The sequence below is a fragment of the Athene noctua genome, chromosome 6 (assembly GCF_965140245.1).
Source record: "Athene noctua chromosome 6, bAthNoc1.hap1.1, whole genome shotgun sequence".
NCBI lineage: Eukaryota > Metazoa > Chordata > Aves > Strigiformes > Strigidae > Athene > Athene noctua.
Window position 1 is genome coordinate 39,132,942 of NC_134042.1, and position 23,706 is coordinate 39,156,647.

The 23,706-nt window shown below is 45.1% G+C and overlaps 1 protein-coding gene across 1 annotated transcript; it reads left to right on the plus strand.

The window, feature by feature from the left end:
- The first annotated feature begins 1,009 nt into the window (after positions 1–1,009).
- HHIPL1 (HHIP like 1) lies at positions 1,010–22,642 on the plus strand. The gene is made up of 9 exons (XM_074909179.1): positions 1,010–1,303; positions 6,712–7,358; positions 9,636–9,779; positions 10,058–10,386; positions 12,262–12,388; positions 13,223–13,368; positions 17,007–17,088; positions 18,900–18,982; positions 21,600–22,642. The coding sequence occupies exons 1-9, from the start codon at positions 1,010–1,012 to the stop codon at positions 22,202–22,204; spliced, it is 2,457 nt and encodes an 818-aa protein (XP_074765280.1). The 3' UTR covers positions 22,205–22,642.
- Positions 22,643–23,706: the final 1,064 nt, after the last annotated feature.

Consider the following 23,706-nt stretch of genomic DNA (forward strand, 5'->3'; position numbering starts at 1 on the left):
TTTGGTCTCAAGGCAGAAGTCAAAAATAGCGTATCAGCATGAATTCCACGTTCTTTGTCTTTTATGGGCAGTCTGTTTGTTAATATTGAAATACATAATACACTGTGGCTAGCTGAATTTAACAGTAGAAACATGCCATATACTTGGGAGTTGATCTTACTAGCTGACAATGTCACATATGAAATGCGATATGCAAAACCCCAGTATTTGGAGTAAATATTTTCCTGGGATATGCCATGAGGAACTTTAAGGTGGGGAAAGCATCATCAGCAGTTTTACTTTGTTTGGGCAGGGAGTACCTGGACAGCAGGGCGGGAGTACGGTCCTGCATGGGAGGAGTGTCTTCATAAAGGAGAATCTGCCGTCTGGGCTATCTGGGGCCACACGGTGTAAAGCCTACACCGGACGGCTCCTTTCCACCCTCAAAACTGAATCTAATCCCAGGGTGAGACTGCCAGTGGATGCCAAAGGATGCCGAAGGATGCCGAAGCACGAGATGTACTGAAGTTTTCTTAGTTTAAAATATGTCCGTCGGGCGTATGAACTCAGTGCTGTTCCCTCTCGTGTTTTGGTCCTACAAAAGCTTCAGCGACAGCTCCGAGCCCAGCAGCCAACACCTGAGGAGTCCGCCCAAGGCACTCCTTCCCAGCGGGACGTTCCGCCGTCACCGGCCGCAGCAGGAGCCCCGCGCTCCCCGCGCAGCCCCGCACCTGCCCGGGGCCAGCCTGAAGCCGCCCCTCCCAGCCGCTCTCCGGGGCGCCAGCCGGCTGGCACCGGCCCCGCGTCCGCGGGAGCCCGGCGCCGCCGCGCCCGCCCGTGCCCGGCGCTGACCGCGGCGCGGCCGCTCTCCGCGCCCCTTCTGCCGCGGGGGGAGCGCGGCGGCGGGGCCGGCTGAGCCTCCGCGCAGCCCGGCCCGGGCGGCAGACCGTCCCCCCCTTCCTCCGCCGCCGCCCTCGCCGCCGCCGGCTTGCCCGGGGAAGCGGCCGCCCTCCGCGCCCGCGGAGCGGCCATGGGGAGGCTGCGCGGGGCGGCGGGGGCCGGCGGGGCGCGGGCGGCGCTGGCGCTGCTGCTGGCGGCGGCGCTGGCCCCGGGGCCGGCGCGGCCGCACCCGCAGTGCCTGGACTTCAAGCCGCCGTTCCGGCCGCCGCGGGGCCTCGCCTTCTGCCGCCGCTACGCCGACTTCGGCTGCTGCGACCCGCGCCGCGACCGCGCCCTGCTCCAGCGCTTCTACCGCCTCAGCGCCCGCCTCGACGGGCCCACGTACGCCGCCTGCGCCGGGCACCTGCAGGACCTGCTCTGCCAGGTGAGGCGGCCCCGGCCCGCGGGGCTGCCGGGGGCTCCCGCTGCGCGGGCGGCATCAGCCACAGCAGGGGCATCAGCCACAGCAGGGGCATCAGCCGCAGAGGGGCATCAGCCACAGCAGGGGCATCAGCCACAGCAGGGGCATCAGCCGCAGAGGGCATCAGCCGCAGAGGGGCATCAGCCGCAGAGGGGCATCAGCCACAGCAGGGGCATCAGCCGCAGAGGGCATCAGCCACAGCAGGGGCATCAGCCGCAGAGGGGCATCAGCCGCAGAGGGGCATCAGCCGCAGAGGGGCATCAGCCGCAGCAGGGGCATCAGCCGCAGAGGGGCATCAGCCGCAGAGGGGCATCAGCCACAGAGGGGCATCAGCTACAGCAGGGGCATCAGCCGCAGAGGGGCTTCAGCCGCGCAGAGGGCATCAGCCACACAGGAAGCTTCCAGTGCACGGGTGCATCAGGCACAGAGAGGGCATCAGCTGTGCATAAAGCTTCCACTGCACAGGTGCATCAGCTGCACATGGGGCTTCAGCCACAGAGGGGGCATCAGCCACACAGGGTGCAACAGTGGCACAGGGGGCTTCAGCCACAGAGGGGGCATCAGCTGCACAGGGGGATTGAGCCCCTGCATGGTGCTTTGGTCACAACGGGGTGCTCTGGCCCAGGCACAGGTACTTCAGCCCTTTCACGGTGCTTTGGCCCAGGTGTGGGTGCAGCCCTCCATGCTGCATCAAGCCCAGGTATGGATGCCACAGCCCAGGCATGGATGCGTTGGTCCGTGGGGAGTGCGTTGGTCCGTGGGGAGTGCATTGGTCCGTGGGGAGTGCGTTGGTCCAGGCACAGGTACTGTGGACCTCACAGGGGTGAATGCGCAACAGCGTGGGCACATCAGTCCTGGAGTGATGACATCCACCCGTGCAGGGCTGCATCATCACAAGGCACAGGGGCTTTGGAGAACCCAGGGGTGTGTGAGCCGTGTCATTAGTGCCCAGCTCAGACAGGACCACCCCACAGGTGCATCAGCCATGGCATTAGTGCCCAGGCACAGGCACGGGTGCATTGACCCACATATGGGTGCATCAGAGGTTAGTGCAGCAGCCTAGGTGTGTGCTGCGAGGCACTGTCAGGAGTGATTGTCCATCATCAGGTGTCCCTGCAGACTTTTTGGCCTTTGGAGGTGTCTGAAAGAGGAATAGGGATGTTGCTGTGCTTTAATTTATGAGCAGCAGTGCTCTGAGATGGGTATATGAGCAGTTATAATTTGCAGACTCCTCTCACTCTCCCAGGGTTAGATCACTGGACCTAGTGAAGACACCCAGGAGGGGACATGCCTGCACAAAACATGTTCTTTGTTATGCCCAACTCATGGGATCAGGTGGTTTTTTTGTACTGGGTTACAGCATCCTGAGATGCTTTTGGTGTGTGCCAGGTGCTAACAGTCCTGATGATGGGTACAGAGTAATGCCTGAGGATGTGGCCTAGAGACCTCTGTGGTGGCCATCCCGCATGGGGGAAATTTCCAATCAGGGTTGATACTCTGTGGTCAGATAGGGTAACAGGATGATCACAGTCTGCGCATAGCAAAGCGTCTGACCCCATCATCAGCAGTGGCCTCGTATGTATGAAAATGCCCCTGAGACAGAGCAGTGGCAGCTCTGTGCTGTGCAAGTGTAAATCTTAAATTAATTCAGACAGTAGAGTCTCGTCTGCTGTGCTCTGATGGGATCAAAGTGGCTTTTCAGAAATCGTGCTCCTAGCATTTTGCAGGGTACCCTCTTGTGTTCCTGAAAGCGTGAAGAGAAAGACAATCCTTTTCCACATCAGATTCTAGAGATTTGACTTTTATTTCATCTCACATTGTACTGGAAGCAAAAAACCTCTTTTAATACATTCCTGAAACAAGCGGTATCCAAAAGTCCATTTGCAGATAGGAAAATATTTAGCAGTGCCTGCTAAGCACTCCTTCTGCCTCTGGAAGCGATAAGTTTCCCGCATGGGTCAGAAACCCAAATGTAGAAAATTTGTTCAGAAGCAGTGAAATATTTCAGTGTGGGAAAAATGATTCACTGAAATGTTTTGATGAGCTCAGTGCATCACCAGCTACAAGACACCACCTCTGGATGCACAAGCACAAAGTGGAAGTCCAGGCATTGAAAACACTCCAGAATACTCTGCTTCCATTCTTTCATTATATATACAATTTATATCCTAGACCTGAAATAAGAAGTATTTTTATAAGTTTGCGTGACTTGCTCAGCACGCTTCTGCCTCTTTCTGCTCACAATTCGTGATTTCTCTCAGATGTGATCAAATTATTTTGACAAGTGTCTCAGTTTGTACTTGTGGTGAAGATTCCTACCTTCTCTTGGATGGTGATTTGCTATGTGGTGCTGTTTCTGTTCCTTGTGGAAAGGCAAGTGGAAGAGTAGCAACATCCTTCCCTCAGTGCTGCCCATGATCCCCCAGCTCCAAAACAGGGCTTCCCCCCACCCAGCAGCAGGCTGAGAGGATGCCTTTGGCCATCGGGGAGAGGAGGGCTGTCGTGGGACATGCCTCTGCCTGCCCCACAGCCTCAACACCCAGGGGTAATTTGATGGGGGCAGCAGGTCTCCAGGGACGTGTGTGGGTGTGGGTTATTGTGTGGTGGGATACAGGACTCCGAACTGTGGGAGAGCAGATGCCTCTCTCTGCTTCTCAGGGAACAGCTTGCTTAAAGGCTTGAGTTTCCAGATGGAGGTGGACGAGGAATGTCAGGGTTTATGTGAAAGTTAGAGCCTTTCCTCAGAAGTCCCATTGCTTCCTCTGGACTGACAGTAGCAGTAAATAAGCCACTGACTGATGTGGGTGTTTGTCCAGATTCAGACTGTTGCAATTACTCAGATAAATAGCTGCCTCTGAATTCCTGGAACAGATAGGATGGATTTGGCTAACTTGTCTTCATGTTATTTGTTTTATTTTCTGATGTGTTTTTTTCATGGTGTGAGCTTGTTCCAGCCCTTCTGAAGTTACTGATCATCTGCCCACTAGTTTCTTTGATCTTTGGGCCACATCATAGTTTAAAATGAACGAACAGACCATGTAATTTGGAAATGAGAATTTAGATCTACTAGTGATACTGGGCTGTAACCAAGTTTAGATTTTTTTGGTGTTTTGAGTAAGTGAATATGATAAGATGATGTGAAAGGTGAAGAACCACAACATTTGATTCAGAAGCAGGGAAATTCAGGACCAGGCATCAGGCTCCATCTCTTGTGGAATAAAAGTTGGAAAATTTTCCATGTATGTCTGGAAAATACCCTACACACAAGCTTGAGTACTGTCTGGCTAGTGATAGATGTCTGTACATCATTGCCAGCATAATGCCACTGTAAATAGCTGTATGCCACCAGGAATGTGGTAAGGAGAGAAGAAGTCACCCACAACTGCTATTCAAACATGCCTGAGGTTGGGGTTAACAGCCCGCGTGACAAAGAGACAGGGAAACCATACCTCTGTGCTATTTTAAATTCTGATGCTGAAGCCAGGACATTGCTTTATAATGCATAAGATCACTGTTTGCTTTGAAAGAGGCCCTCAGAGAACCAGGTACACCCCGGTACTCGGGCGGGGTACCACCGCTCTCTGAATGTGAAGCCTCCGTAGGCAGCAATATACTGAGCTCCCATCCAGCCCTGCCTTCAGATTCCCTTTCTGTCTCATTTCAATTTGTTTTCTAAGGTCAAATTTTCAGTCATAGCAACTGCATCGGCAAATGATCCAGCCCTTTCTGTCCCTGGCACACCTCTTGTAACCGAGCTGAGTGCTGTTACCCAATCTGCCTGTGTAATTTCAGTGTTTTGTGTCATGCGCAATCTCCTTTTTACCACATTAATTGCTGCTCATTTGAAGGCATAATAACCTTCATTTTGCAATGAATGGCTTGACGTTCCAGGAGGAAAGCTTATTGTACACTAATGATCTGTTATATGGCCTCTCAGTTTATTATGGTATGTAATGGAAAATAAAATAAAAGTTAAATACTGTGTGTACTTATCAGCTAATTTAAATACTTCAATATCAGATGTTACATCTTTTCAACTATTGAATAGTCCTGTAATCTGCATTAAGAAATAGCTCCCTATAGATTTAGAAACGGCTCCCTATATATATATATATATATTTAACAAAGCTGGTTTTGCTTGGAAGAAATGCCATGTAAGAATTAAAAAAATGCAGAATTTGTTCAAGAAGGATAGTTTCTCTTCCTAGCTTTCTTGCCTCAGTTATTTATCTGCCCTGTGAAAATAACTGAGCCTTCACTGAGTCATGTTACATTATTTGGAGAGCACTTTAGAGATGCTTGTCGGGAAGATGCATTACAACTGGAAAATATTTTGTGTTTATTACAAGGAAAAGCAGAAGTGAGTCACTCTGGTCAGTTCGTAATTTGGACAGTTTTACTGGATTGCAGTGGCTTTTTACATAAGGAAAATGTGCCTGTTGGAGTTCTCGTAGTGAAGAGGATACAACGAACTATGTGAACCTGATTGAGTCCTTGGGTAGATTTCCAAGGCTGCATCTTCCATAAACAAGGGTTGTGCTACAGCCACTCCCAGTACACTCTGCCTGGATTATGGCCACTTGGTGCTCACTGTCTGAAATCCTGTAGTCTGAGCATCCCACCTGGAACTTGGTGACCAATGTCATGATTATGAGACACATTTCACCACTTCTAGTCAGGTATATAAACTGACTGTAGACAAAGATCCACCAGCAAAGGCAACTGGACCTGAGCAAGGATGGTGTATGCAGCGATAGCATCCCAGGGCTGGGTGCACTGTGTGGTAGGAAGGATGGGTGTCCTTCTTCTCTCCTACACTTTCTCATCCCACTCCTTCTGACATGTAAATCACATCTGTGTTTGAGGTGCATGTTTGGATTATCAGATGGCAAGGTATAAAAGTTGTAGGTTTTGGCTCTGCTGACCTTTCCCATTCCTTCCTCAGCTTGGAGATGCAGAACCTGAACTTTCTCAACTAACTCTTATGTTTTGCTTCTGTGCTGTGATGAATCTGCTTGGTTTTTTTATAGATAGAGTTAGAGCATCCAAGATAGAAAAGTCTCTTTTTCCTCAGTACAGTCTACTAGAGTGATATAGCAAAATAAATATCCTTGCTGGTTTTCTTGAGTTAGTGCTGTGGTTGGAATAAATGAATAACAGCATGAGGAAGCCAGCTTTCACCAGGAATATAGAAGATCATCTCTGTGAATGCTGAGATAAATAAGATCTTTTCCTCTGTTAATATATCTTCAGAATAAACTATGACACATATTGTAATTAAGGTGAAATTTCTCCAATTCGTATTGTTGCTCAGCTGTTTCAAATCTGGTCCAAGAAATGGATGGCTTGAGGCTTTTTCTCTCTCCCTCTAGGAATGCTCTCCATATGCAGCTCACCTGTACGATGCTGAGGATCCCTCCACCCCTGTACGGACAATACCAGGACTTTGCCAAGACTATTGCCGGCAAGTGTGGCAAAAATGCCGTTCCATTTTTCGCTATCTCTCTGCAGACCAAGAATTAATTGCACTGGAGAACAACATGGCAAAATTCTGCCGCTACCTGTCCTTGGAGGACACAGACTACTGCTTTCCACACCTCCTGGCTAACCAGAACCTTAACCAAAACCTGGGCTTAGTGACCGCTGATGCGGAGGGCTGTCTCCAGCTCTGCCTTGTAGAGGTCGCCAACGGGCTGCGCAATCCTGTTGCGATGGTGCACGCCAACGATGGCACCCACAGGTTCTTCATTGCAGAGCAGGTTGGCCTGGTGTGGACCTACCTCCCGGATCGATCCAGGCTTGAAAAGCCATTTCTGAACATCAGCAAAGCTGTACTTACCTCACCTTGGGAAGGAGATGAGAGGGGTTTTCTAGGTATTGTCTTTCACCCTAAATTCAAATTTAATGGTAAAGTGTATGTCTACTATTCAGTTGAAGTCCGTTATGAAGAGAGAATCCGAATCAGTGAGTTCAGAATTTCACCTGCTGATATGAATTCTTTGGACCATGGTTCTGAAAGGTATTGTACTCACATTTCTCTGGCAAATGTATTTAAGATCTGAAAGTTTGTGCATTTTTAAAGGCTATTAATGAATGAGACTTATTTAGCTTAATATTGTTCTTGCATTCTAGTGTGTTAGCATGTTAGTCCAAATCCATGTCTAGCATATTGAGATAAAGAATACACGTGACCTCCATGGATGAACTGCAGGTTCTCAGGGATAAAACACTTTCTCAGTTCTGGTATGTCAGAAGATTTAACAGAATATTGATTAAACCTTATTTACAATTAGTATTTTGGGGGTTGTTTTTTGTTTTGTTTTGTTTTGTTTTTTCTTTTTTGTATCGTAATGATTACTCTTTAAAATAGACTTCTGCAAAGCATGAGTGAAAATCATTCCAAAGCCAAAGGTTTCCAAAATCAGTATAAACAAACTCAGTGATACCAGAGCAAAGATGAATTTGGCCACACATTTCTTTAACTGAATGACAGCTCAACCCTGTGATATTATGAATTTAATATCAAATTAAATAAAATGCAAACCACTATGCTATCACTGAGTGCATTTTGATTGGAAATTTAATTTGTTTGAGTCTGATCCTGCAGTTCATCCACATTAATATGCACAGGTAATTAGAGGTTTGTTTATGGAGAAAGTCTATAGATTTATAACCTGGTGCAGAACCATGTAATGGAACCACTGTTTTAAGAGACCTTTGAATATTAATTGTAAGATTTTTGCTTTGTTACATGGTTTGTTAGGGCTTTCCAAATACTCAGTAGTGGATGATTCTAGCTCAAAAATGCACGTAGCCTAATGATAGAAAGGGGATGCTGGTTTATAAAGCAATGACAGCAGTTCAGTGTAAGCAGCCCTGTAGATGACAGGTAAGGAGAATTTAAATGTGGTCCTCAGGAAAGTGAGTCAGGAGCTTAAACTTGCAGATGTCAAGGCCCATGAGCTGTCTTGTTTAAAAATCCTCAGGCTCTACATTTGTAGGATTTTATGTGCTTATCTAGCTGATGTTTAGTACAGCAAAAGCTTAAGAAAATAGAATTGTGGTCCTGTTGTGCTTGTGTAGGCACAGCTCCCATGGACTTCATCCTGCGATGCTGCCCAAGAGGCAGCTTCGGCCAACACGTGGTGTGCATTGCCTTTGCAGGAGGGCACATGTCTGTTTGTCTGCAGATTTCTGCTCAACGTGTTTTGGTTCTTGCCACCTTCTTTGGAAGGTTGAGGAGGATTCATCTTTGGGTCTGTACAGGATCCTCCCTTGCTCCTGCTGCTGGCTGGATTCTGTGCATACATGCACAGTTACCTTATCTCAGAGGTGGTGACGTTTAACAGCAGGTGACAATAATTACATAGTTGGGTTCCTTCCCACAGTTTACAATTTATGATTGTAACCATCAGTACTTTCAGAAGGGAAAAAAACAGGTGGTATAAGTGATTATTATAATTTGGTTTTGCAGCTATTAAGAGGCACTGTCATAATGAAATCTGGGCTTTTTTAGAAGCTGGAGTAAAATAAACTTTAATTATTATACCTGGGAACATCCGCTGCATGTATATGTGGCTTTACCTTTCTATGAAGTTACACTTCCTGTATTTCACCATTTTCTTACTATGAAAGGGATGCCAAGTGCGTAAAATAAACAGATAGAAGTGAGAGCTTAGTATTAAAATTAAAGTTTGTTGATACTGCTTTGTCAAAATATTAATCTGTTGATGGGGCTGCTATTAACCACTCTTTAAACTCATAAATTCCTCTGTATGTAATTATCATTTAAGGATTCTTCTCTCTTTAAGAATTTAACGATTCCTTAAGGTTTGAAAAGTTTTAGATTCACCTTGAAAGCACCTGTCGGGATAGTGCCAGATGCTGTACTACAGATGCACAGATGGACTGGAGTCCTTTCTCCTGCAGTTTACAACTGGATTTAAACTGAGATTACTTTTCTTAAAAAAAAGAGAGGAAAAAAAAGTTTAACAAGGAGGAAAGAAGAATCAGAGGAAAAGTACAATTAATTAAAAGTGTATTCTGTCATGTGTTTTCTCAGATTTTTCTTATTACAGTTTGGTGTTTCTGTAACCTGGAAAATATGTTGGAATTATTTAAAGTTAGAAAATCAGCTATGCCCAAGTAAAATTCAGTAACGTGGATATGGAGGAATTTGCCTCAAACCTGATCTGTCTCTGTTTCTATGTGTCAAGGGCAACATTGGCATGATGTTGCTCTGCCCTTTGCTTAGGGCTTCTGCAGTAGATAATGCCTCCTCCCTGTTTTCACTTAGGATAATCCTGGAAATAGAAGAACCTGCTTCCAACCATAATGGAGGAGAGCTGCTCTTTGGAGATGATGGGTATCTCTATATATTTACTGGAGATGGAGGCATGGCTGGGGATCCTTTTGGGACCTTTGGAAACGCCCAGAACAAGTAAGAGCAGACCCATCCCCATGGCAGCTCTAAGCCACCAGCGTGTCCCCTCAGGGCAGCGGGGTGTGGGAAGTCAGTGCCACCTGAAGGCTGTTCAGTGGCCTGAGGCAAATGAAATCGTCTTGAAATGTTTTTTTCAGAGATATTGAAAGACTTGTCTTTTCCAAAACAGAAAGAATGAAACCCTAGACTTTCCAAAAAAACCCCATCTCTGACGTTTAACCAAGGTCTACTTTTATTTCTTTATTTTTTTTCTTTCCTTTCTTCTCCTAATACAGATCAACTCTGCTGGGCAAAGTGCTGCGGATTGATGTGAACAACAATGACCGTGGGCCTCTGTACCGAATCCCTCCCGACAACCCTTTTCTTAATGACCCTAAGGCTCGCCCTGAAATCTACGCGTACGGAGTGAGAAATATGTGGCGCTGCTCTTTCGATAGGGGCGAACCTCACACCAAGGAAGGGAGAGGGCGGCTCTTCTGCGGAGACGTGGGGCAGAATAAATACGAAGAAATCGACATTGTTGAGAAAGGGAAAAATTACGGCTGGAGGGCGAGGGAAGGGTTCAGTTGTTACGATAAAAAACTTTGCACCAATTCTTCATTGGGTAAATAGATGTTCTCTCTACATTACCTGCATCTCCCACTGTGCAGTTTTCTGCGCTGCCATTTTTAATTCCTGCCTTCAAAGTCTGGCTGTTTGGTGCAAAACATAGTTTTTTGCGATGTAAATCTATATTGTCTCAGTCTAGAAGGGAACCAACTTGGGGATAAATACTGAAAGTCCAGATGTTACCATTTTTGAGTTAGGAGGAAAATGAAACATGCTGGCTGTTGTTTTTCTAGGTGATCTGTATTGTCAGTCAAATCCCTTGGGGATTCTGTGATTTAGGAGGACAATTTTATCTTCTTGCCATAAAATAAGCTTTCCTGCAGAAGCAAGAAAAATTTGGAGCAATTTAATTTTTCTCCATAACTCACAAATACTGTCCTTATTTAAAAAAAAGAAATACATTGTGTAAGATGGTCAACCAGTATGCACACTGCCTGCTTTGCAGGTAACTGAATGTACAGTGTATTTTTGTTTCTTTTAGCTATGCCAAAAAGGAAAACCTTTTTTTAAAAAACTTTTCAAACCTGGGTTCAGGGTATTTGCTGGCTGGCTAAACTCCAGTGCATGTGTGAAGTCAGAGTGTATTATTGCAAGGTCTGTTGTGAACCACATCTTGTGCTGGAGCATCTCCCCAGAGGTCCAGGGGGGCAGTGGGCTGGCACTGATTTGCACTAGCTGAGATACTGATTTTTTTGTCTTCTACGTGCTATGTGTTGTTGTGTAACTTCTTTCCTTTTATTAACTTAGCTACAAGTACAATGGTAATGATAAAGTGTTTTTTACAAAACTTTTGAGAGCAGGGAGCAGATTTTTTGCACTCCCTTTGCTGAAGCAGTTGTCAGAGAGCCCGTTTAGTGCTCTCCTCTGTGACAGTGCCTGTATGAGTGTTCAAGGCAGGCACTTTACTGAGGTCTCCAGGGATTCAGAACAATTTCTGATGCCTTTAGAGACTCTTTTGTTAGAACAGTGAAATGTCACAGCCCCTTTAAAATGATAAGTGCAGCTGAAGAGTAGAAAACACCTGTTTTAGATAGAACACCCTGGTGCAAGTTACTTGCTAGCAGAGCTGCCAGGTTTGCTACTTGAGGCATCTGCTACAAAGGCAGTGAGGATGAGGAGGGGTGGGTACCACGGAGAGATACCTGTGATGCAGGAGTTTCAAAAGGGGAGGAAGCATCTAATGGACACACTCAGAATCAGGGCATCTCCTTCTGTCTTGTGTTTTAACATATTTTACAATGAATATGCCAGTACTACATATTGCCTGTGCCATACCATAAATATTTGATGGTCCTTTCAGGTTAAGATCCCCTGTCTCAAAGAAACGGAAGCTATTTGCGCTGACATCTGACATATCTTTTCATCAGTGCCTGCAGTCTGGAGTTACCTATCTCTGTTTTTCCCTTTCACCACCAAAAGCTGCATTGGACATACATCTCCTGCATGGGTGCTGTGACTCTAAAAGTAACCTGCAAATCCATGGCAAAACCAGCCAGTCTGTGTAGAAATGGGCCAGAAGTGGCACTAACAGAGCTGGTTGCAGTGGGAGAAGGGCTCAGGAGAACAGTGAGGTGTCTGGGCGATAGAGAGAGCTCAGGCTTATCAGGAATTCAGCTTATATTGCAAGTGAAACACTGACCCACCTCGCTGAGCTAGCTTGTCCTTGGTTAGCACAGCCAGCTAGGCAGGGCTATCAAATGTGGTTCTGAGAAGGTGAAAATCAAACTAAATATGACTCCATCAGCATTTCATTTAATTAGAAGATGCTCAAGTGAACCTGGTTGTATTGTGCTAGTCTCAGAACTATCTAGATAAACATTCTGCATCATGTGTAAGACAAAGGAATCCACAGATCTTTTCTCCCCTGCAGATGATGTGCTTCCAATTTATGCGTATCCACACAAAATGGGGAAATCTGTTACGGGAGGCTATGTCTATCGGGGTTGCGAGTCTCCAAACTTGAACGGCCTGTACATATTTGGTGATTTTATGAGTGGGTAAGTACATATTTCAGATACTCACTAAGCTGTACCCCCAGCCAAAGTCCTCCAGCTATACTACACCTGCCTGCATGTGCTCATGCTGTCTAACAACTGAGAACAAGCTGCTACTTGGTGGTTGCAAGCACTGGGCAAAGCCTGACTCATCATGGCAGAGACCTCATGTGGCATGTTTTATATAACCTTTATTCCATGGCACTGTGCAGGAATGCAATCTTTGCATTCCAGCAGCCCTCGACATTGCTGATTCACATTGTGCCAGTACAAATAAAGGGGCAATGATATGATGTTCATTTAAAGTCCTGGAAGTGGTGTAAAAAAGCATTTGAATACATCCTAAAAACAACCAAACCACTCTGATGCAATGTTTCCAGAGACCAAAGATACTGAAAGAAAAAAAACGTATTGTCCAGAAGTGAGTCTGCTGCAAAGCTGTGACGAGGCAGGCATGAGACTGCCTTGTTTTCCCCACACCTCCTCTGCCTTTGCTGATGCCCTGATGCCCTGGTCCTGGGTGCAGGAGAGAGGCACAGAGCTGCAGTGAAGCCAGGCTCTCTGCATCTCTGGTAGGGTCCCCCCGACAATAGCCTGATGTCTCTTAAACCCTCCCCTATTGTTTTTTCATGTGTTTGTGTTGCCCTTGAAAGACAAGGTATCATGGGGGCATATAATATATTTGTTTTAGTATTAACAATCCATCATTTTTCAGAGGAGCTGCAGTTCCTGCTGCAGCTAATGAGGGTAGGAAGCATTAAACATCCTTCCAGGTGTCCTCCTTAATGTTCATAGATCATCTTGGTTGTGTTGTGGAAGTGTTCTTTTGCCTTGCAGACGCCTGATGTCTTTGAAGGAGAATCATGCTACTGGAGAGTGGCAGTACAGTGAAATCTGCATGGGGACAGGACAAACATGCATGTTTCCTGGGCTTATCAATAACTACTACCAATACATCATCTCCTTTGCTGAAGATGAAGCAGGTAATCGTTTAACTTTGTCACACTAAATGGCATGATGGTGATTTTAATTCAGAGTGCAACAGCAGAGAAGGGCTCAGAGAAGGTTCCTGGGAGGCAGTGGGTGGTGGGGAGGCAGAGCATGAGTCTGTAAAATGCCGATAGGTGAGATTCCCAGCATCTCCCAAATATCAAACCAAAATTACAATCCTAATTTTGCGGCCAGCATGCCGCACAGTGCCTGCAGGGGGAATTGGAGAGGCAGTTGACTGCAGGACTGAGGCTGGCTATTGCACTGCCCCACACCTACCCTCTGGAGAGACAGGGAACAGCGGTGGGCAAATACAATAAAGCACAGTTTAGAAAAGAAACCTCGTTCTTCACGGATCCATGCTGTGGGGAAAGCAGGCCCTGAGAGGCTGAGAAGTTGATACCCAAGTGAGAGCTAGTCTATGCGCTTGGCTAGCCAAGAAGGCTGTTGATGTTATTAATGGCTACAGGGAAGCAGATGTAATGAACAGTAATTAAGAACCTGCTCACTCTGGCCTGGAATATTTGTACTTCTCGAGGTGAAGCAGAATGAAAGCCCTACGTTTTGTCTTGAGTGAAACATTGGCAAAAAGCTGATTAAGTCCAAATTTTATTAGTACCAGCTGAGATTTTGCCTTGCATAGGACTGAAGGGTGTAGCTTCAGTGGACCTTTGCATAGCTGTGTTTAAAGACTGGAGAAATTTTGCTTTCTAGGAGGAGCTGCTTCAATTTGAAAAGGAGGAATTAAAGAGTCCTGGGGTGCACGCTGGTGGCCACTGGCTTTCTTTGTACAAGGGTATGGTTAATTGCCCAGCCCTGCAGCAGGACAGGGAGAGCATGCAGCTCATGACTGAGGACAGGGAGAGGATGGGCCCCGCGATCTTTAGCCCCATTGCTAAGTAGGCTCATGTGCGACTCAGCAATGCAGGAGTTTGTGTTCTGCCCTGTCACGGAGAGGTCCTGACTCGGTCACAAGCACCTGCTCCCAGAATGCCCCAGTTTTTAAACTTCTGTTTTCCGTGCAGATTGTGTCAGATGTGGATGTTGCACAAATGCAACATGCATTGCATATCATATAAATGCAGATTTTATCATGTAAATGCAAATCATCTAAATTAAGTATTAGTGCAACATTTTGACCAGAATTTTATCTTTTTTGGAGTTAAAATCTATTTTCTTTAATGATTAATGTTCATGGAAGGTAGAGCTGTTTTGCAGTGGTGAGGCACAAGGATATCTTACCCTAAAATCAGAACAACTTTGTTTAAATCAGCTTTATGCCAATTCAGAGGGCTGCCAGGAGCAGTATCAAGCTGTTAATTGCAGCCCTTGCTCATGCACGTAGGGAGCAGCGTCTCCCTCATTCTGCGCCTGTGGGCAGAGTCTGTGCAAAGGCGGGGGTGAAACGCTGCACCTCTTCTTCTGCCCTGCACTTTTCATGTGTACTTTGTGTAAGTATAATAGAGCTGGGTGGAAATTTGGGCTGAAGTCTGTTCTCAGAGGTAGTTACTTGCCTTGTGTTTGCTTTATCATAATGGAAAGAAATCTGTTGATAACAGTGTAGCGAGTTGCTTTATCTGCAGTGAACAGTCTTCTCTTGCAATTCTTTGGTGTGCTGGGAATCTTGGCTTTTACAAGTTTAACACACAGTTTATTTTAACAAGCTTTTCTTCACAGAAGCGTTTGTTTTTTGGGGTTGTTGCTCTGATGAATGTTAAGCCAGCTGGTGCAGTGGATCTTTTTATGCAGTGGGGACACCTATATTTTTGGCTCATTGCACAGCCGCTATAAAGTCAGCAGTCCCATCCCCTGGCAGCTGAATGTACCAGGGACACCCCAGGCACTGTGCTATATCTGTGGGGTGCACGTGTGATAGCCTGTGCTTCACAGCCTGAGTATCTGTATTTCTGCCTGATAATTTCCAGGAAAGAGGCGTGGGATATAAAGCACACATCACTGCACCAAAAGATGCAGTGGCAAGTGTTTCTCACCCCTGTTTAGATCAAGGCTGCCTCTGGCCTGTGGTTAACAGAGCACACCAGAAAAATCATAGAATCATAGCATGGTTCAAGTTGGAAGGGACCTTAAATAGATCACCTAGTTCCAACCCCCTGCCATGGGCAGGGACACCTTCCACTAGCCCAGGGTGCTCAAAGCCCCGTCCAACCTGGCCTGGAACACTGCCAGGGAGGGGGCAGCCACAGCTTCTCTGGGAAACCTGTGCCAGTGTCTCACCACCCTCTGTTGGGGACCCCAGAGCTGGACACAGCACTCCAGGTGGGGTCTCAGGGGAGTGGCAGAGGAGAATCCTCTCCTTTGACCTGCTGGTGACACTTTTTTGATGCAGCCCAGGATACAGTTGGCTTTCTGGGCTACAAGTGCACTCTCCTGGCTTGTAGCCAGTTTTCCATCCATCCCAAGTCCTTCTCAGCAGGGCTGTTCTCAATCCAGTCATTGCCCAGCCTGTATTTGTGCTTGGGATTGCCCTGACCCACATGCAGGACCTTGCACTTGGCCTTGTTGAACTTCACGAGGTTTGCACAAGCCCACCTCTCAAGCCTGTCAAGGGCCCTCTGAATGGCATCCCTTCCCTCTAGCATGAAGAAAAGAAAGAAAAAGGAAAAAACCAGCCAGGGGTAGCCAGAGGTATCTGGTTTCTGTCCTGGGAGCATCCGGAGGAGCTCAGCCCAGGGCAGCGCAGGAGAACAGGGAGGAGGAGGGAGGCTTAGCAGCCAGCACCAGCTGCTACCAACTGCCCACACCTTCCTTTGCCCACTCTGACCCCTCTGCTCCTTCCCCTCTTCCCCTTGGGGTACCATAGAACACCCAAAGAAATCTGCCTTATTCTCTAAGCAGGTCTCTGTTGTCTCTTTTTCTTCCTTTTTTTTAAATTCTCTTTGAAATACTGCGTATTTATTTTTTCTCTCTGATCTTTTTCATTGCACTGCTCAAGCACTTGAGCTGGCAAAAGAGAAAGGAGAGTGCCAGAGGGACTGCTTATCCCAGTCTCCCCTGCACAACAGGAGGAGAAGGATGGAAATGCAGTTAAGAGAAAATAAGTCAAATAAATGGTGGTGGAATAGGTCGAGCCCTGTTCACGTGACCTGACAGAGCTGTGACAAACCAAATGCCTTTCATGTGAGATACATATCATTTTGTGAGTGTGCTAGAGAAAGCAAAAGCAAAGTCTTGTTCTTCTGTAATTCACCCCAAAGGAGTGCTTCATCCAAAAGAGCAGAAGGCAGTGTGAACATTCTTAATTTCCTTTAATTTCATTTCAACAAAGGGAATACAGTGTTTGACTGTTTTGTGTTAGCAGTTAAAGGACACAGATCAGACAGCTAAAGTCTGGGCAGCTGAACATGCAGTGGAAATTTGTCCAAATAATATTTAATGACAATATGTAAAAGCTCCCACTCACTAAGAGTATTTTGTGCCACTGAACTGCAGATGAACTCTCACTACAAACCCAAATACAAACCTGCCTTGTTTCCTCAAGGAGCCAGATCTCCATGTTGGTCCCAGGTTTCCTGATGCTCTCTGACCTGTAATGCAGATTTAATGCCTTTGTGCTAAACAGGTCAGAAGTTGCATGGAGAGTTTTCATGGCTGTGTCCATTTTTTTTCCCAGGAGAACTTTACTTCATGTCTACAGGCATACCAAGTGCCACGGCTCCCCATGGAGTGGTGTACAAAGTGGTGGACACCTCTAGGTATGAGATGTTCTTTTTGCAGAGCCTAGGTGTGGTGCAGTGTGTCCAGGTGTGGATGTGATGAATGATATTCACTAACTAGCTCTTCTCCCATGCTGGGCCCTTCTGTGGAGCTTGATCAAGGAACAGCTGGAGTAACACACTGTAGGGCTGCTTTGCTCCTGCAGTCATGGGAGTCTACGCCGCCTGGTGATCACCAACTTGCTATGGGGCCTGTTGGTTGGGACATTTTATGTGTGGCTTGTCTTTCTCAGACAAAGTTTGTCTAGATTCCTGCCCCAAAGGGGGCAGTTTTTGTCAAGGTGTTTATTCTCAGTTCCTCTCCATCCCTCGTAGCCAGCTGCATCTCCCATAAGAGCCCAATGCCCAGGCAGCTGCAGCCAAAGCTGATCCAGTGTGACCTGCAGTGCTTTCTCAGGCAAACCAGAACTTAATGTCAAAAAGTACATTATTTTTTGTATTTCAAAGAGGGAAATGGCTTGGACAAGGAAATAAGACCATTGTTACACCTTCTGGATCCCATGTGCATATCTGAGACCAGGCAAGGCAGGGAATAGCTGTGTTTTATGGGAAGGTTTATTGCTGTTTTTTCCATCTTCTTGGTTTTTTAAGCATTACTGTTATTGGCTAAACACCAAACTACTTTCAGCCAGACATGTAGAGTGAGACTTTTTTAGCTTTTATTTTTTCAAACGGATTAAATTTACAGCTTTAGCTATATGAGCATTTTGAACCAAACCACTTGTCTGCTTGTATGTTGGAACCAGACTCCAAAATTAGAGTCCCCAAAGCTGCTGTGTGTTTTCCTCTGACTCTCCTCTGTCAGCAGCATTTTCCATTATCTAACACAGTGGAAGAGTTCCTGTAAACTGTGTATTAAGAGACTGGTATTACGCAACCTTTGCAAAACTAAATAAAGCAGAAGTGAAAAGCAAGTCTTAAGTTTAAGTTTAAAAAGAAGTTTCTTTCCTGTGTAGAGTGCAGAAACAACTCACAGAAAAAATCATAAAAGTAGGGAACATCCCTGTGTAGGTAGATGAGAGAGAAGCTCTTTGCCTTCCACAGAAATGCAAATGCAAACAATCCTAATTACAAAGGAGTTATACCCTCCAGATGCAAACATCTTGCATTTTTGAACCAGTTAGAAAACCTCTGATGAAGTCTGCAGATTAACCAGGCAGCTGTCATAGGAAAAAGTGATGATGAACTGGATGTAACTTCTCAAAAGTGAGAGATACCTCCCTGGCAAACAAATTTGTGTCAAAATAATGTGCCATACATACTAAGAGGGAGCTTCTGTGTGAGACACTTAGAGCTCTTGTTTGAAACAAATGCATTTTTGGTACTACTTTTGTAGTAGTCTTTTGTTTGGGCTTTATGTATGAATAATAGTGTGTTATTTTCATTCTCTGAAGACAACCTGAAAACTTGTGCACACATGACCTTTATGTCAGGTGTTCAACATATACTGTCTAGTTTTGTAATTTTTATTTTCAGTTTGATTAATCTCTTTCTGTAATGTTTGAACCTGCCAATGTTTTATTTCCCTAATGGATTCAGCCATGGCAAGTGAAAACACAGCCAGAGGACTCCACTGCCTTGCGAATATTTGGACTTTGATCAATAGAGATATGTGATTGTTTAATTATGTTTTCTACTGTAAGAGATTACTTGGATCATTTAAACAGACTTTTTTTTTTTTTTTTTTTTTTCCCGATGAGCGTTACATTCATAGAAAAATAGGAAGCAAAGGCTCACAATGCCAGAGGAAAGGAATTAATTGTGCACTGTATGTGTCCCTTTTTGTGCAGGAGAGCACCACCAGGAAAATGCCGAGTTGAGCCATCGCCAGTGAAAGTAAAAAGCAAGCGCATCCAGTTTGTGCCAAAGGAGAGTAAGTGTCACTGTTGCTGTTTATTATTGGTGCATGTTATCTGGCAGTAAATACAAACTCCAAGCTTGCACTATCTTTGTATGCCTGGAGACCACCCAGAACTTCAGAGTATCCTCAAAGTTAATTCTTACCAGCTGTTTTGGATCTGAGGAGTTGGTTCAAATAAGGCATAAGGTATTTCTCTTCTCCTGGCTGTGTGAAATCTCTGTAGTTTCTGCCCCTGTACATTTTCCCTTTTCCATGCTACATCGTACCTGTTTTGTTACCACCAGCTTGGTTTCCCCATAACTGTTTCTGTACTGAGATCCTGTGCTCAATGGTGCTTTTCAGTGATAAGTGATGTTTTTGCAGTGCCTTCAGGTAGTGAGGAGCACTTCAGGAGTTGAAGTATATGATGGCTAAAGAGTTGGGAAATAGTTCATTAAGCAAGATGAGGGTTGAGTCACTGTTAGTTGTAAGTGAGAGAATATGGGATGAGGAAACACTCCCAAAAGCATTGAAGTGATCAGCCATTCAGGTGAACTTTTGGCTTATCCAAACCCCCCAGCACTTTTTGATTGCTTCGTACTGAATGAAGTGTTGTACAGCTAAAGCTGGAGTAGTCAATGATGTAGCTCAATCTGCAGCAAGCTAAGTACTATTTATGTTAAGTGCAAAAAACCTAAATACACTATTAGGATCACAAAATTAGATCAGGCAGCACGACCTTTCTTTTTCCCTGTGTATTTTGTTTACACATGTAAGCGTGCACCTAGGCAGTACTCTAAGAACTTTGTCCTGAAGTTAATATTACTGTAGGAAGTCTAATGTCAGAATAGTTTTATTTCATTTTTAATTACATTAATCATGTTACACTGCATTTGAGTCATTGACAGTTCCTATAGCTTTGACTTCAGAGAGGAATGAGGGCACTCAGCACCTTCCAAGATTGAATCTTTAAGGTGGAATGAGATCTAAGGCTAATTATTAACTGTTGACATGCCTGAGCACTCAGCACATCTTCAGAAACATTCTCCTTTGCAAGCTGTGCATGTAATTTCCAAACATTAGCAACTCGGTTCATGTTCAACCAGTTTTGTTTCTGCTTATGCATTATTCTCTATGCAAGTCCAAAGTTCAGATTTTTAAACTATACCTATAACTAAATCTATTGGGTTTGTTTACTAGGTAGTTTTCATCTTAAATTAAAACTTAGAAACAGTGGGAGACATTCTGTTAAGTGTCTCAAGAACTAAATTCATTTTTAGCTGAAAACCAAGCATGAAAATTTTGATTCAGAAACCTGCAAACAAGGACATGTAGCTGTAAATATTTTGCTGTTTTAGTGTGAATGTAACAGAATTGCCAAGGCATGTGGTGTGCATTAGCTGGATGAGTGCATTTGTTGGAAGTGTATTTAATAAATAGCTTGACAAAGAGTAATATAATATATAACAACAACTTGATTCAGTGAGGTGAAAAGCACTCCCATGTGACCGTTAGCTTTCATGAAGTCCTACGTATCATTACATGAGTTCCAGGATTTTTAAGTGCTTTGCCAGATCAGGCTGCAGGAACTGAGGTGCACACAGGTAAGGCTTTCATATTTATTTCTTGCCTTCAGAACCTCAGCTTCCAAAGAAGGGAAATATTTTCATGCTACAAATACAATTCCTCTCCAAAAAGTGTTATTTGGAAAAACTGGACCACTGCAAGGGTTAGTCTTTTGGGGACAATAGATATTAAGCACAAATAAGACAGTCCTATTTTCCTCATCTCTGTACTACAAAGCAAATGATGAATGAGAATGGATAAATCTCAGATATAATTCCAAAAGTTGTGATGTCTTTGCAAATGCCTGTGACACTGTCCCAGATCAGTTGATTGTTATTCTGAGCAATTCTGAATTGCTTCCTTCTGACAAGCTAAAACTTATTTTTAAGCTAAAAATAGAGCACATGTAAATAAGCAAGTCCAGTAATGCCTGGAAACTGTGACAGCAAAGAATTTTCAGCTCTTCAGAGTTCAAGGCTCTTTTATTTTTTTTCATAGGGAAGAAAAAACCCAACCCCAAATCGTGTTTTATGTGTTGTCCTGGCAACTCCGTTCCTTTTGCAAATTCCAGTTGCCAGAGAGAATTGATTTTGAATGTTCCTGACTTCAGCTCCTCTGAATAAAGCATCTGGCCCAGTGGGGAGGCTGGCGCTCTCTTCTGGTAACCATCCAATCATTAGTAATGAAGAGAAGAGCAGAAATAGTGCCTGTCTTTAAAATGCTTTCAGCAGGGGAGAAGGGTACGGTAGGGAACTCCTCTTCTGATCGTGAAACTCCAGCGCCTGCCCTTTCAAGGCCAGGCTGAAGCTTTGCCAATAAACTGCTTGGAGTTTCCTTCTTGGGAGAGGCTTGCCTGTTGGCATTAAGCCCTGCAGTCGTCTCTGCTAACTAAAAGCAGCCGACATTTTTCACTGAGGAAGTATTGGCTCACCGGGAGTGTTGTTGCTTCTCAACAGGATCAAGTAAGCAAATTCCAAGAAACAAGTTAAGTAAGTTAAAAATCAGAGCTGGTTTCATACAGTTGTCTTTAAGTATTGACCATAGAGTGACAGACTCATGGTTTCCTGGGTTTTTCCCCCAACAGAGCTTATTGTGAAAACACCAACGCCACGTCCCCGGCTGAAGGCCACGACGGAGGCCCCACAGGGAGTCAGGCCAGACCCCGAAACGCCCCTCATGCCGGCTGTGGACTGGCTGGGCCAAGCCCTGCCACCACCAGGGAACCGAAGCAGGACGCCCACCACCCCCACGCCGGGCGGCAGGACCCCCAAGCCCAGGAAGGGAGGAGAGAGGAGGGGGCAGCGCAGGAAGAAGAAACCCCCCGGTCCAGCCCGGCCACTGCGAAATGGCGCTGTGCGGCTGATGGAGCAGCAGGGCCATGGCCGGAGCCGGGGCCGGGTGGAGGTTTACATTGACGGCGAGTGGGGCACGGTATGCGACGATGGCTGGACCTTGTCTGCTGCCACCGTGGTGTGCCGCCAGCTGGGCTTCCCCTATGTGGTGCAGGCCAGCAAGAAGGCAGAATTTGGGCAAGGGACCTCCCTCCGCATCCTTCTGGATGATGTCCAGTGCTCCGGGCAGGAGAAGACACTGCTGGAGTGTGCCCATGCTGATGTGGGCACACACAACTGCTCCCACGAGGAGGATGCTGGCGTGGTGTGCAGCCGGGAGGAGGTGGCAGACTGGTGACAGAGGAGCTGGGGAAGGCAGCTGAGGGCTTTGGAGCATGCCCCTCTCTTCCCCAACCCTCTAAACCAGAGTCAGTATTGAGGAGGGTGTGCTCTGCCTTGAATGCTCTATCTCTTCAAAGTAATCTGTGGTTTTCTTCATATTCATCTCCATACATGTGCCTCAGAGGGAAAGAAAACATAAAGTGAAGAATCAGTGACTTGAGTATGTTGTGGACAGAGACTGTGTATGGGATTTTTTTAATAAGAAGAAAACCTTGAACATCAGCCATTATAGGTTAGAAAAGAGGTGCATCCTGTTGTCCTTTCCCCTTCTGAAATACAGCATTCCCCAGCTGTGCTTCGCAATGTTTTGCAGAAAAATAAATTCCCAAATGACCATGTTTCGCTCTTATGGAAGTGTTTGTGTCATTTGGCTTGCTTTGCCACCTGCAGCTCTGAATGGTGTTTTCTAAGTATGCATAAATCTGTGCCTTTCTTTGCAAAATACAAAAGCGGATTTTTTTTAACTTTCCATGTACTAGTTGAATGGAAAATGATTCTCTGTAATGCTTTTTAATTGGTATAATCTTAATGGTTATCAAAGATAACTGTGTCTAAGCAAAATCAGATAAATTAGAAAAAGTCATAGAATACCACCTGGAAAACATTTCTGCACTTTATACTAGCCTAAGTGAAAAGAAAACCTGGCCTTTTTTACATGAACAGAATCATTATCCAGTTTAACTCTGAAGTTACTTTGTACATGTTTATCCACTTTCCCAAACGCTGTGAAGACACATGTTTTTGCATTCAGTTTTCAGAGGTGTAAATGACTAGACAAGAAGAAATGTACTGGGGTAATAATCCTGTAATATTTACCCCTTTTTAAAGGATATTACAAAAAAAACCCAAACTCATTTTGTCTGAAATGTGCTTTTCACCTGAGAGGTGATTGGAGACACATGTTCTCCTCATGTCTGCATTTATAGAATTTTGCTTGGTTATTTTTTTTCCCCAATGTAATCAGGATAGGTTTTATCTTGCTGCTCGTACAAGAATATGAAAAGACAAAATGAAACAAATGTGAAATGACTAGTGTATCCAGAAAGGTTCACAAGCAAAACCTTGTATCTAAAGCTCTTACTGTGGATATTTAATTCCCCAATTTCAAGTTGACAGTGTCCTCTTAAGCCTAAAACATTGATGTATATGGTAAATGATTTTGTTTTAAATATTTTTCCTGAACTTTCTGATATACCCATTAAATACTTTTTGATATTAAAGAACACCTTCAGTACACAAAAACAATCAGACAAATAGCACTGGTTCCCTACTTCTTAAGTTTAAAGGCTTGAACAGACATATAAAGTGCCTTTTGCAAAATGCTACTCTCATTTAATTGGAAAACCCACAAATGCCATCAGGCACCAGGCTTTCCCATTGCAGTGAAGATGCAAACGCATTTGTTTAAAGTGCAGAAATTCACTTCAGGCACATCAAAATGTTCAGGGAACAAGAGAG

Coding starts and splice junctions, on each gene's coding strand:
- HHIPL1 (XM_074909179.1), top strand. CDS start 1,010: ATGGGGAGGCTGCGCGGGGCGGCGGGGGCCGGCGGGGCGCGGGCGGCG. Junction 7,359..9,635: donor TTGGACCATGGTTCTGAAAG/GTATTGTACTCA, acceptor GTTTTCACTTAG/GATAATCCTGGAAATAGAAG. Junction 17,089..18,899: donor AAAGTGGTGGACACCTCTAG/GTATGAGATGTT, acceptor CTTTTTGTGCAG/GAGAGCACCACCAGGAAAAT.